We start from the raw sequence: 14,052 nt of genomic DNA on the forward strand, positions 1-14,052 counted from the left end.
CGGACTTGGCGACTGCGAAGGAGATGCAGTTTTGATGCATTTTTATTGAGGGAGCAAATTCGGAAAAGTGACCAATACTTGTACTGGCCATGTTTATAAGCACAGCGGAAGTACATAAATGTAGCTGCAATGCTGTCATTTGCCAGAACCATTTATGTGATAAAGAAAAATGGGAGAACAACTTGCGCGGATGGGATAGCTACTGAACGCTGTCGCGACTGCTTCAGAAGGCGCAGTTTATTTAAATCGCTGAACATAGTTTATGATTCTTGTATACTTGCATCGACATTTGTAACTTTTACTCTTGCTTTATGGCCATTATTTTCGAAATACCTCAAAGCGTATAGCTCCTGTGATCTTTCCCTGGCTGCGGTCTTATTCTTACGGCAACGACCACAGAGTGCTGGCTACTTTTCTTGTTCGTTCGTTAGTTCTGCTCCTATTTTCCGAACATCGCCACCTTCAATGTATTGCAGCACAAGCAGGGTTTACGCAGGTAATGTGTGATATCAGAATTTCAAAAAAGTGTTTGCTGTGCATTTACCTGCACAAATGCTTACGATATTACCAATGAAGACGATGATAGCATAGAGTGGTTGCAGCAAAAGAGCTTAATTAGCGTGTTTTGTTATCGTAACGCAAATGATTCACCATGTACTTTAGCATTTGTGCGCAGTGCTCTTAGCGAGTTATGTACGAAAATTTACCAAACAAAGACTGAAGCCTGAATATGAGGACTGCCTGAGCAAACGGCTCTAGAAAATTTAATTTTGAACTTTTTTTCACATGCGGTGACTTCGGGCAAGAATATAGCATGCTCGCATATCGTTATGGTCGCAAAGTGATATGCTTTTCCGGGATTCGGATCAGATTACTTGAAATCTGCACAGTAAATGAACGCCATGACTAGCCATTGACCACTCTGGCTTCCTTTCCAGCCACACTGACAGTGTGATTCCGAAGACATTTTAACAATTCGAATGACTCCTCAAAAAGAAAGACGAGAACACACACGAGAAGAAAAAAATTAGTTTGCATAAAACAATCTGCCTGATTCTCGATATTTCTACGAGAAAATGTATGAGGATGCAAGGAAACACATACACGCAATAAGATAGCTTCAGCGAAAATTATCGACTATTTTATTACTCCACATTTATGCTTCCTCCTGCATGCAGCGCCTTAGTACAAAATGGCCTTGAACTTTGGCAATATTCCCTGTTCGCACACGACGTCTTCAAGCTCCAGGGAACGGGTGTAGCGGAGTCTCGCCTGACAAACCCCATTCGGCTGAAAAAGTTTGTAATGAAGTAGAGAAACGTTATCAAAGAACGATACCATTAAAAACAAAAAAGAAAAAAAAAAACGACACTCGGCACACGCTACGAATATGCAGAGTGCACTGAATCACATTTCTCAAGTCAAACAAATGACCTATTGGTCTAGTCGCCGCGAGCAAATATGTTCATGATGCTTTTGACGTGTCATATTCTTTACGGGATGGAACCAGAGTGACGCAGCGAGGAAGTCGTGCCTGCGTCTCTTCTGGCTCCGCCCTGAAAAGCAATTAGCCCGTCGAAAGCGTCACGTACAACCAGCTGGTCCCAGTTTTCTCTCTCCTAGAAGAATGTTTAGCACAAATGGTGGTGGTTTGCTCTTTCTTGAATGACTGCAGCAAGAAGCACGAAATAAATAAAATGTTATCGCTCGTAAGGTTATTACGTAAAATAAAGCATTACACAGTATTTAAAGTCTGGTGCCAACGGAAAGATTTAACAGGCTGGAGAAAAAGTAAGATAATATTTAATGCCGCTCAGTAGTAACGCAGTGATACAAAAATGCAGCTCGCACAGCTGAGAGTTATATCGAGTGCCGTAGGTTTAGCAGTAATGATCTTTTAATGCAGATTTGCTTTGTACAGTGCAGGACGATGAGGACAAGGGTGATGCAGGCATACAGATACGGAAGACTCGGGCTACCAAAACACTGCCCGCAGCACGCGGAAGAACGATTTGTGTGAGCGTACGAGTCATGCGTGAGTCAACAAATCTATTCGCCTGTTCTGACCACGAAGGCGAAAGATCTAGGTCCGAACGTTCCTGTAGCTATCAGGGCTCCTGCTTCTTGTGTACAATTAATGTAACTAAATAATTATCACTGCGAAATCCCTAATAGTATTATGTAGACATTGTAACTTTTTTGAGCTCTTTGTTTCGATTTCTAAGAAAGGCTGTAATAATTACATTGAGGGTAAACAGCGCAAAAAAGACGAGTACATAAGAAGTACACGAACGAGGGCTCGTTTGTGTACACCTTCTCTCCTCGTCTTTTTTGCGCTGTTTACCCTCAATAGATTACCAACTTGCCCAAGGATCGGTTGTAATAATTACGCTGTAAGATCAGAAAACGTTTGATAATGCTACTAGTGCCAATCTTCGTTCCAGTGAAAAGGAAGAATACATGCTGTCATGCTCACACGTTTGAGAAACATTGGTTTCGTTTGAGGGGCTTAACGTCCCAAAGAGACTAAGGCTATGAGAAATGCTGTAGTGGAGAGCCCTGAAAATTTCGACCATCTGGAGATCTTCAACGTGCACCGACATCCCACGGCACATTGGCGCCTTCCTTTTCACCTCCATCGAAAAGCGGCCGTCGCGGCCGGAATTCGATCCCGCATCCTTGGTTACAGCAGTCGAGTGTCCAAACCACCGCGGTGGGTTCAGAAAGATTGCTCTCTGCGTTCGCTGTTTTCGGATTAAAAAAGCACTACATCAAACTTATGAAAGATGCCAAAATCTTAATGAAAACAAACCAGGGCACTGCAGAATGTGCCAGGCTTAAAATAAGCTTTTAATTCGCTATGTATTCAATTGCATAAATAATGACAGATAGACAGCAGTTACAATTTCATGGGTGCGCAGTCTGCACGGCACTTTCAAAGCGTCAGTTGTAACATTTCATGTCCCATGCACTATCGTCAGTACCAGGTATCCTGTTCTGATACGCTGCCATTGCTGCACTACTGCTTGTGCACCTGATTACGGGCACTGCAACTGTGATCTCAATTAACAAAGAAAATATTAGTACACATCCTCCGCATGCTGAAAATAAACATAGGAATGATCACCGACTGCCACTTTCCAACTCGTGATCGCGTAAAGTTACTTATGTTGAGTGCGGACGTCACAGTGTATTCCTGCGTGCTTCGTCCTTCCAGATTGAAAAATTATGAAGTTCCAGAGACGAAGACAGCAAAGACGACCTGTTTGTTGAATTGAAAATTGCAAACCATTTTTGCCGTAAACATCCGCAAAACATCAGATGGCTTGCTCAGAGACTAAGGACCTACGAGAAGAATGAACTTTCTGAATTGCGCACGACAAGACGGCGGTAATAGTTTTTTTATTTAATGTTGATAAGGTCGCGTATACAATTTTTCTGAATGGTTTGTACGATTAACACCAGTGGCCTATGTAGCGGGTGCCAAAAATGAAAAAAAAAATATATTTTTGTATGGACTAAATGTTACGCTGTGCACTTTATTTCCTGACGCCGACGTGCATAATCCGGAACTTTGCGTCATTTTGGTTGGTAATAGTTTCGCGCCAGCGATACGGTTGAGACGTGAACATTGTGAAGAAACTTAGTGTAAAATTTGCCGCCCTTTCCGTGTCTTTGAATGTCTCTGACAGTGCACGTGGAGAAGGAATCTTTGTACAGTCATAATCAATTAGAATGTAATCGCGCGAGCATCAGTCGGCCCAGCCTTCGAAGGCGCCTAGCCGTCAGCTTCCAACGAGTAAAAATTGAGATTGTGCTTTCTTGTTTCCGTTGTTGGCTGTTCTATGAAATTACCATTCCGGCGAACAAGCCACCATTTATGTGTCTTTTAAGCCGATTGTCAGCGGGCTCGCGGTGATAGCCATATCTCATCTGCCTGAATAGAAATGACTTACATACACCAAACCTCTGGGTGTTTACTGAAACACATACACACACAAAAGGACAATGTCGACTTTCCAAAGAAGGGAGTGTCGGTTGCTTAGAGAAGAGCGATGAGAGTGAAGGAAGCGGGCCTGATGCCTCTCTCTCCACGGAAAAAAAAAAAAAGATTCTGCGCCTCCTTCAAACTGATTCTGAGTTTACCATCGTTAAGCAATATCTACTACTCTCGTTATGCGCCCGTACCATGGAGCTGCGTGGCGGACAGGCCTTCTTGGAGTACACGTCAGAGCTGCTGCAGAAGCTCTCGACGGTGGTGAACTCCACTCTTGTCACTATCCCGTTCGATACCTGTGCGATGAAATACAAGAAGCAAATAAATGCACTCACTGGGAAGCTAGAGCCGTCTGTCTGGCTGTTGGAACATCACCCGCATCTCTGTGGCACTGCCAAATACGCAGTACATTGACATATCAGAATGATCTCCTTTTTTCCTGTTCATGCGAAGCATGTCATGACGTTTCGCGACACTTGCGATTTTAGTTTTTTTTTTAGTTTTTAGCAATTTTTGTGCACATTCGCACAAAACATTCTTGCAAACTTTCCAATCAGAAGTAAGATTCAGGAACGGAAAGATATAGACACGTCACCCCCTGCATATTTAAATACGGTTCTGTGTAGGTCCCACTTAAGGTGCCTTGACCACCTACGAAGTTAATATATCCCCACTTTCAAGAAATTAAGTGCATCGGCAGGAACACCTGAGCCAAGTCACACAGTCCTATGCAACGTGCGAGTGCTCCTTAGTCCTTAGTTGCATAACATATAGCTGCAGAGGGGGAGGGGGTGTTCTGCCAATGAAGAAACGATGGGACAGAAACACAGTCACCACAGAATTCAGCCACTGGAAGGTGCAAAGCAAAGAAAATGTGCTCAACGCCTCAAAGAAACTGCTAAGTCGGAATTGGCCGTTCAAGGGATAGGGCAGGTGGGTATAATGGATGACACAATTGGTGGTCGTAGGTGGCGCAGGACTACTTAAATGCAGGTTAGTGTGAAAAACCTTTGGTTTGCTGCGGAGTCAGCAAGGGGGCTAACAATGACGATGATAATGGTGCACTGCACCTGGAAGTATACCGTGAAAGTAGAGCGCTTACCTGGTTGGCTGCTCTGGTGACCTCGAAGAGAGTGTTCCGGTGGGTGCCATCGGGGCGAACAGTGGCGTTAGTCAGTGCCATGTGGGCGAGGTTGCGATACGTCTCCGATTCGAGCCATTCTTTAGGCACGAATACGCAGGAGTCCCGACCACGATTTTGGTCTGCCTCGTCGAAGCAGCCATCGAAAAAGCCGGCCTCTCCGCTGCCGAAAAGGGCCAGGCAGAGCACGAGGATGGACACGGTCGAGCTGGACATTGCTTCTAGGAGCGAAAGTCGTGTCTCGCACAGAATTTGTTTCTTGAACGATGAACAGAAAGCTACTTCGGAATGTTACTGATCGCAGCAGAGGAACCAGTGTGGCCCGTCAGTTTGTGTAAAAAGAAAAAGAAACAGTGCAGAGGAAAAAAAGAAAAAGTAAAGCAGCAACAGCACCAAGGAAATGCAAAACACGCTAGCAGATCGAGGGGTACACGTGCCCTTTATCACTAGGGCCACGTTTGTTATCGTGCATTTAACTTTCTGAAACCGTGCACCACTGACTAGCCGGCTACCGCTTATCTTTCTAAGTTGCTGTACTGGTTTTCGGAGAGTTAAAGTGAAGCTTCCAAAATGATAAAACTTAAAGCGGCCGCACAACCAGAAGGGTGGGGGGGGGGGGGGGTGCAGGAAAGAGAGATGTTATCGCTCGTTTCCGGGGCTGTCATACGAAGCCTGCCCAGTAGGCGCAAAGTGCGACGCAAGCAGCAGTTCGTGGCATGCGGGAAAAGGAGGGCGAATGCCTCAAAATAAATTAAATCGCTGAAAAGAGCTCAATCGACAGATAGCGGTTGAGGCCAGTGGCTCTAGATAGTAATTTTTTCACGTAGGGAAAATTCATACCGCGTTCTTGCATTTCTCTTAGTCCTCTTCTTTTCCTTGCAATTTTTTAAAGGTACAACATAAGCCTTAGCCCGCAGTGATTCTGAAGCTAAGTTGCCGACACAAAATGCTGAAGCAAGGTGATGTTTAGAAGCAGAAACTCAATTCAGCAAGCAAATCGGCAGGAAAAGAAAGAAAATAATCTCTGCACCCCAATTCTTGGCCTATCGCCTATCCCTCTGTGCGGGTATGTGCCGCCTGTTATTTGGCTACCATTAACAACCGGCAGCAGTAGACACGTATTTGTGCATAGCAGTTGAGAGAACAAAAATAATGACTTCCGCTGTACGCTCAAGCTGTACAGAGAGGAGAAGAAGAAAGAGGAGAAAAAGAAGGTACCGTATAATTCAGCGCCAAGCTGCGAGTGCCAAGGGATTTGCTTGGGGCACTATTTGTAAAATTATCCATATAGCAACGGGTAGGTTAACATGTTAACCCTTTTCGAAATTCTTCCGTTTTTTTTTGCACAAAAGTCAATATGATTGGTAGTATATTATGACCACACTTCTTATGGCTGCATTATTTTTTACAATCTGGCTTTGCAACAACCGTGTGCCTGTAATTAAGTGTGCGTGGCGTGACATGGTCAATAGGGCCACGAAGAGTCGGACACCACTGAACGACTGAACTGAACTGACAACAACACACCATGACCAATTCCACATGATAGGTACATGACATTCGTCAAGAGGCCAACGACAACAATTCAGCACCTGCGTCTTGGCCACTCCACCGCAGTGGGTGTACGCCATAGTCAGTTGAAGGTAATCAACGAACCAAGTACCGCTGCTCGTTTTTCGAAGAGGCACTTAAAGGCAACGAGCTTCTAGGCGACGAAGTAAATGATACAGGCAAGTACAATAGCTTGAAATGAAAGTGTTCTTTTGTCGGGCCGTGAAATGCATGCAAACCACTCGAAAAAGATGGCGGGAGTGCTTTGCAAAGCGATAACGCGCTTTGAAAAGGCGGACGTATGCTGCCTGGCGTCTGGACTGGCCACAAGGTTAGAAGGCACGTGTATGCTATGATTGCTATGCTGTGCTCGTGATATTTTACGTTTGAGAGCCAGAAAGACAGCGCACTTCAGAAGGAGGTGTTTGGTTTCGCGACAATGTATCACTGCAGCAGATTATTGAGGTCAGACGCGTGCCTTCCTTTCACTAAAACACAATGCCTAAGTTGCCTATTTTTTGAAGACAAGCCAGAAAAATACGTCAAGAATACTACGTTTAGCAGATTGCTGACTGAGGTCTTATTGATTAAATTGCTGCAAGTGACGAAGAAAAACAACCATATCCCTGGAAAGTTCGCCCGAAGGTACCCCTTGTTGGGGCGTGGATGGGTGGGCCTTGCGTATGGGCGGGACATCGCACCTGACTCAATGCCAGTGAAGTGTTATTGTTAGTAACATTAATAACAAATGGTATGTGGCCTCTCGGTAACGGTCAGTCACCTTCGCACTCGCAGAACCATTGCTCAACAAAATACAAAATCGTATTTTGTTGTACAATGATTTTGGCACTAAACGAGGATGGCGACATTACCCTAGAAGCAATGAACAATAATTTCAGAGATATCATTACTAATTGTGTGGTAGAAGTAGGCGGTAGGATAGTTAGAGAGGATACCGGTAAGCTGTCTAAGGAGACGAAAGATTTGATTAAGAAACGCCAGAGTATGAAAGCTTCCAATCCAACAAACCAGATTGAATTGGCCGAGATATCAAAGCTAATCAATAAGCGCAAGGTGGCCGATATAGGGAAGTATAACATGGAGAAAATTGAGCATGCTGTAAAGAACGGGGGAAGCCTTAAAGCGGTAAAGAAGAAATTGGGCATAGGCAAAAACCAGATGTATGCGATAAGGAACAAGGCGGGTAACGTCATCACGAATATGGACAAGATAGTCAAAGTAGCCGAGCAGTTCTATACAGATCTCTACAGTAGCCAAAGAAGTCAGGACGGTAACGAGATTGGCGGTAGAGAAAAACAGTCAGACGTTCCACCAGTGACGAAGGACGAGGTCAAGAAAGCACTAGAAACTATGAAAAGGGGGAAATCAGCTGGAAAGGATCAGATAACTACAGATTTGCTGAAGGACGGGGGGGATATCGTGCTAGAAAAACTGGCCACCTTGTATACGCAGTGCCTGGTGTCATCGACGGAACCGGAACCATGGAAGAATGCAAACATCATCCTCATTCACAAGAAAGGGGACTCTAAGGACCTTAAAAATTACAGACCAATCAGCTTACTGTCTGTTACGTATAAGGTATTTACTAAGGTAATCGCTATAGAATAAAGGAATCAGACAACCTTCGACTGCAATCAAGCAAAGGATCAAGCAGGGTTTCGGAAACGGTGCTCTACTATCGATCATATCCATACCATCAATCAGGTGATAGAAAAATGCTCGGAATATAACCAGCCCTTATACATAGCATTCATTGATTACGAAAAAGCATTTGACTCAGTTGAAACCTCGGCGGTGATGCAGGCATTGCGAAATCAGGGGGTAGACGAGCCGTACGTGAAAGTGCTGGAAGATATATATAGTGGCTGCACAGCAACCATAGTTTTGCATAAAGAAAGTAACAAAATTCCCATAAAGAAAGGTGTTAGGCAAGGAGACACAATCTCTCCAGTACTATTCACGGCTTGTTTAGAGGAAGTATTCAGAGACTTGGAATGGGAGCAGTTAGGGATAAGGGTAGATGGAGAATACCTCAGTAATCGGCGATTTGCTGATGACATTGCCTTGCTAAGCAACTCGGGGGATGAACTGCAAATAATGATTGATGACCTAGACAGGAAAAGTAGAAAGGTAGGCTTGAAAATCAATATGCAGAAGACTAAGGTAATGTTGAACAGCCTCGGGAAGGAACAGCAGTTTGCTTTAGGTAGCGAAATACTGGAGGTAGTGGACGAATATGTCTACTTAGGACAGGTAGTAACCGCAGATCCGGACCATGAAAAGGAAATAACAAGAAGAATAAGTTTGGGATGGAGCGCATTTGGCAAGCACTCGCAGATTATGACTAGCAGCTTACCGGTATCGCTCAAGAGGAAAGTATATAACAGTTGCATCTTAGCTGTACTCACCTATGGGGCTGAAACGTGGAGGCTAACCAAGAGAGTTCTACTTAAGTTGAGGAAAACCCAGAGGGCTATGGAACGAAAAATGGTAGGGGTAACATTAAGAGATAGAAAGCGTGCAGAGTGGGTCAGAGAAATAACTCAAGTTACCGACATTCTAGTAGAAATTAAGAAGAAGAAATGGACATGGGCAGGACATGTAGTGCGAAGAGAGGATAACTGATGGACGCTTAGGGTAACAAACTGGATTCCAAGGGAAGGAAAGCGTAGCAGGGGACGGCAGAAAGTTAGGTGGGCGGATGAGGTTAAGAAGTTCGCAGGGGTCAAGTGGATGCAGCTAGCACAGAACCGGGTTAAGTGGAGAAATATGGGAGAGGCCTTCGCCCTGCAGTGGGTATAGTCAGGCTGATGATGATAATGATTTTGGCACAGAGGTGTCAGCATGCATGCTGCGTGAAAAGTTTTATCGAAGGCTTTGTAGAGATCGAAGTACCAATGTTCAAGCTGTATATACCTTTTCTGTCTCGACCGAATATTATTATTAAACATGTTTCCAGGTTACATTTGTAAAGTGTTTGAAACGGCGCACCTGGCAGTTTATTTTCTCGCTCCTTGTCATGTGGTCGGCAGTTGCGTTCCTGGGGCTGGATTATATCAAAGCTGTGGGACGGTTTCGTGCTTTTGCCCCCCTTTTTTTTTAGTGCCAGGGACTGGTAGGCAGTGTGGCGTAAGAAGTTTTCCAAAATTTGCAATGTAGTCTTTGAGTCCGTAATATAAACCATTTTTGAGGTGATTCCCCACATGTTTAGCGAATAGATTCTTTAAGGGCTACAAGTTTAGCAGCGGTTGACGTAAAATTATGTCCCCGAAAGGAAATGTAGAGTCGTTTTCTGAGCTGGTATGACCACAGCTGCAGCGAATGCCTGTGCTGACACAGATCCGTCAGTGAAGAAATGAATATAATGCAGATATTCTGACCAGATGTGCGCCAAAGTAAGTCGTTTGAGCCCATTAAGTGGCACCACTGATTTCTTCAAAACTTTGTTCAAAAGCTGTCAGACGTTAACTACACGGTGAGTCTACAGGGAAACGAAAAGTGCAGCAAGGTTAGCGTTGTAATCTGCTTAAACCCTATAAGGAAAGGAAGCAGTGGTGTGTATGATGGTGAACGTGCCCGAAGAGCTTCCGATCGAGCTTCCGAGAATGGGTACAGTGACGAACAGAGAAGACACCGAACAACTAATTAGTGACTTAGTCTCTAATGCACCGCTGTCGCTTGAGCAGAAAACCTAATTCCACGAGCTCTTGCAATAGTTTCGAGGTCAGTTCTCTTATAGGCCTGCTAGGACTTCCGTCCCTACCCATGACATTGAACTTACCCCCTCAAAGCCAGTACATTCCAAGGCGTACCGTGTGCCACCATGCAAGCACAATATGCACAATATTATGGCGGCTGAGGTAAAGAAAATGCTAGAGCTAGGTGTTATTGATGCCTGTGAGAGTGAATAATACACCTCCCCTTTGATTTTAGTTGAGGTACCGGGCAAGGACCCTCGTCCTTGTGTAGACTTCCGAAAGCTAAATTCCATCACTAAGGATCAATTTTATCCGATACCGAACATCGAGGAGCGCATCGAGAAATTTAGTAGCGCTCAGTTTATTTCCATACTAGACCTTTTCAGGGGGTTACTGGCAGGTTCCCCTAACAGAGCAGGCTAGTAGGTATGCGGCGTTCATTTTACCAATGGGAGCTTTCCGTTCTAAAGTTTAGATAATTCATTTTTCAAAACTGCGCGAATAAAACAAGGACAGAGTGAGAAACACAGGAACACACACAAATAGCTTTGTGTCTGTATTTGTGTTTCTCACTCTGTCCTTGATTTATTCGCGCAGTTTTGAAAGATGAATGACTTACACCACTAGCCCGCCAGACGAGACTTCTAAAGTTTATAGTTTTGGTTTAAGGAACTGCCGCTTTTCAAGCCTCATGGTCAAAGTGTTGCCGAGACTCGATTAATTCGCTTTGCCTTATTTAGACGATGCAGCGGCATTCTCCTCATCCTGGTCTGAGCCTATGAAACACTTGCGGGCAGTGCTAACCCGCTTGCATGAAGCAGGCTTGACGGTCAAAGCTCCCAAGTGCCAGTGGCACGTGCTGAGGTTGTTTACCTCGGTCACATGATTGGACAGGGTCATCGTTACCTTTCTGAAATAAAGGTGGCCGCGATACGAAACTTCCTGCAGACGTGCACAAAGACCGATATCCGGTCCTTCTTAGGTGTCGCCGGCTTCTATCAGAGGTACATCCTCAGGAATTCTAATATCGCGATTCCCTTGACGGATGCTTTCAGAAAAATGGAGCCCTAAACAATCGTCTGGGACTAAAGAGCGCTCTAACGTGTCAGCTTGTGCTACGATCGCCAGATTACACTAAAGAGTTCGTGGTTCTGATACTGTGCCAGAAACAAACGGGAGGAGAGGAACGCCTCATCCTGTATGCTAGTCACAAGCTGACCGGTCGTGAGCAGGCGTACAGCGCCGCAGAGAAAGAGTGTGCGTGTCTCATGTGGGCAGTTCAGAAACTATCATGCTACCTTGTCGGTTCGAGGTTTATCATTGAGACGGATAACTGCCCTCTCCAATGGCTGCAGACAACCCCTTCTAAAAATGGCCGCCTCTTACGTTAGAGTCTCGCTTTGCAGCATTATTCTTTTGAGGTGCGTTACAAAAAGAGGAGTCTCAACTGTAACCCCGATGGCTTAAATCGGTGCCCCTAACATGAGCATATAAGCCTCAAAGTTGTCACTTGGTGTTTTCCTTCGTGACCCAGGATTTTCAACATACGGCATTATCCTTGGCTAGTGTTTGAAAGTGATGTACGTTTGTAGTATAATTTTCGAATTTGTGGACGCTTTCCAAGTGCTGTTAAGCTACACCTTAAGATAGGTGGCTGTATAAGAGGGATAAAGCTTTGTATAACTTAGTGGAGTTGGTGTCGTGCTTGCTGGCTGATCGGTTGAGTTTTAAACGTAGTTGTGACGCTTGTGCGTACGACTAAAACCTTTTTGGAAGCCATTTTGTAGAGTGCTTTGGGAACAAGAACTTGCGAAAGAAATCTTCTGGCCGCCTGGTCTCAAGAGAAACGGAGTAGGACGATCGTGGGGAGCAGCATCATCGCGACAATCCCTTTGTACAACGGATGCAGTCTCTTGCCCTTCGGGATCTCCCTCCCCAGTGGGGCAGTCTGTTACGATCCACCATCGACAAAGGCGACAACCAACGCGACTGCAGCGAAAGGCAGCAAACGCAAGAGCATCAGTCAAAGCAGAGAGAATTTTGGCTATTTCAACGCCATGCATTCGGACGCTCCGCGTTTCCTCTTGCAGTCGTGTTTCGACAAGTTCGCCATGTGTCTACGTGCGTGTGTGTGCAAATGCAGTCCAAGCCCAGCGCTCGAGGGAAAGAGCGTCACCCCGGCCGGGCCGCTATGACTGAGTGGCGGAGTCTGCAAAGCTTGCTTTGACATGAATCCTCCCTTTCCATCTGAACTGCCGAGCGCATAAAAAGCAGCGGCTGCTTCCGGTGCGAGAGACGACGAAGAGACGTCGCCGAGACACCTGCTTTGTGAGTTGGTGAGTTTTCTCTTTGGGCCTGCTTTTCTGGCCGTTCCTACGTGATGCAGTATTAAGCATTGTTTTTGTTAGTCGGCGCCCTGTCTTTGCCCGGACTGCTGATGCCTTCCGCTAGACCTCGAGCCTTAAGGCCGACGCTTCCGTTGAGGCTTTCGAGCCACATCTAACACTTGTCAATTGTCACTCTCACATACAACTCTGTCCGCCATAATACTGCTGGATGCTCTCCATTCTATCTTTTCGTTATTGCCCTTCGATACCATCGCCCGAGCCGATGCCGCCCGGCAGATTGCTCGTCACAAGCTCTCTGCCTCCCAAGAGGTTCAAAAACGCCGCTAAGACGCTCACCACAGTGATGTTCATTATCCTCCCGGATCTCTGGTATTGCTCTGGCTCCCGTCCCGCCGTGTGGGATTGTGCGAAAAACTCTGTGGCACTGCACAGGTGCTTATCGTGTATTACGCCCAGTGGCCGACGTAACATATGAGATTACAGCGCTGCGCCGTAAATCCGTCCTCTACACCCACTTCCGAAATAGTGCATGTGGCCCGCCTCAAACCATGTTGTCAAGGGACGACGAGGACAAACTTCTGTGCTCGCGTGTTGAATGTGGGGAACGCGAGGACGACGAAGTGGGTGTGATTCGTGCTGGGCGCCGCTGGTCTGGTCAGCTACACCTTTGTCTGGTCAGCTACCCCTTTGTTTGGTCAGCTACCCCTTTGTAAACATCTATAAACACATCTACTCTGTGTGCGTGTAACTACGCTACATTATTATTACAACTCCACACCGCACGCCTAGCACGCACCGGGACATTGAATTTTGCCGATGGAGATAGTGTTACCGGGAACGCGTGTCCGACGAAGTGGTGTGCTCGCGGATGACGACGACGACCTAGGAGCGCGTGAAAGATGAAGGGCTGTTCTACGACGCGGACAGTGTGGGTGCTCGACGGCCCTTGAATACTATGTGCCGGGTTCTGCCCATCGCAGCGCAAGTCTTAACAAATGCTTCCCCGTTACAATATGATTTAGATTGACTTTGACATCACAATTTTGCATTTGTCTGAATAAAGTCCTTCCTAATATCGGCACATAAATGCGGATTTGGATAGGTACTAGTTTGAAATTTACTCCATGCTTTGGCCTGGCGTTTGGACAGCGTTTTGTCTGTAGGGGGAAGCTGAGTCTGGCAAACCTGTAATTCCTCAAAAGTTTTTTATAAGAAAACAACCTGTCCTTGCCAGGGTTTATAGTAGGTGGGATGTACGTTCCAGCTCGGCGGGACAGTTCTCGAGCTAGGTTGTGA

General features: G+C 45.7%; 1 protein-coding gene across 1 annotated transcript; it reads right to left on the bottom strand.

Moving 5' to 3' along the window:
* Positions 1-1,123: 1,123 nt before the first annotated feature.
* On the bottom strand, positions 1,124-5,484 carry LOC146175738 (uncharacterized). The gene is made up of 3 exons (XM_084580856.1): positions 5,100-5,484; positions 4,189-4,293; positions 1,124-1,290 (listed from the first exon to the last, which is right to left on the bottom strand). Exons 1-3 carry the CDS (start codon positions 5,352-5,354, stop codon positions 1,183-1,185), a joined length of 468 nt encoding a protein of 155 aa, XP_084436982.1. The 5' UTR covers positions 5,355-5,484; the 3' UTR covers positions 1,124-1,182.
* Positions 5,485-14,052: the final 8,568 nt, after the last annotated feature.

The sequence above is a fragment of the Amblyomma maculatum genome, chromosome 10, assembly GCF_055883805.1.
Source record: "Amblyomma maculatum isolate TAMU_Amacu chromosome 10, ASM5588380v1, whole genome shotgun sequence".
In the NCBI taxonomy this organism is placed as follows: Eukaryota; Metazoa; Arthropoda; class Arachnida; order Ixodida; family Ixodidae; genus Amblyomma; species Amblyomma maculatum.

What these genes read in the sequence shown, in the direction of transcription:
- LOC146175738 (XM_084580856.1), bottom strand. Translation starts at nt 5,354, where the DNA reads ATGTCCAGCTCGACCGTGTCCATCCTCGTGCTCTGCCTGGCCCTTTTC. An exon ending in TCACCAGAGCAGCCAACCAG is followed by an intron (nt 4,294 to 5,099) that starts GTAAGCGCTCTA and finishes TTCATCGCACAG; the next exon opens with GTATCGAACGGGATAGTGAC. An exon ending in GTCCGCCACGCAGCTCCATG is followed by an intron (nt 1,291 to 4,188) that starts GTACGGGCGCAT and finishes AAACTTTTTCAG; the next exon opens with CCGAATGGGGTTTGTCAGGC.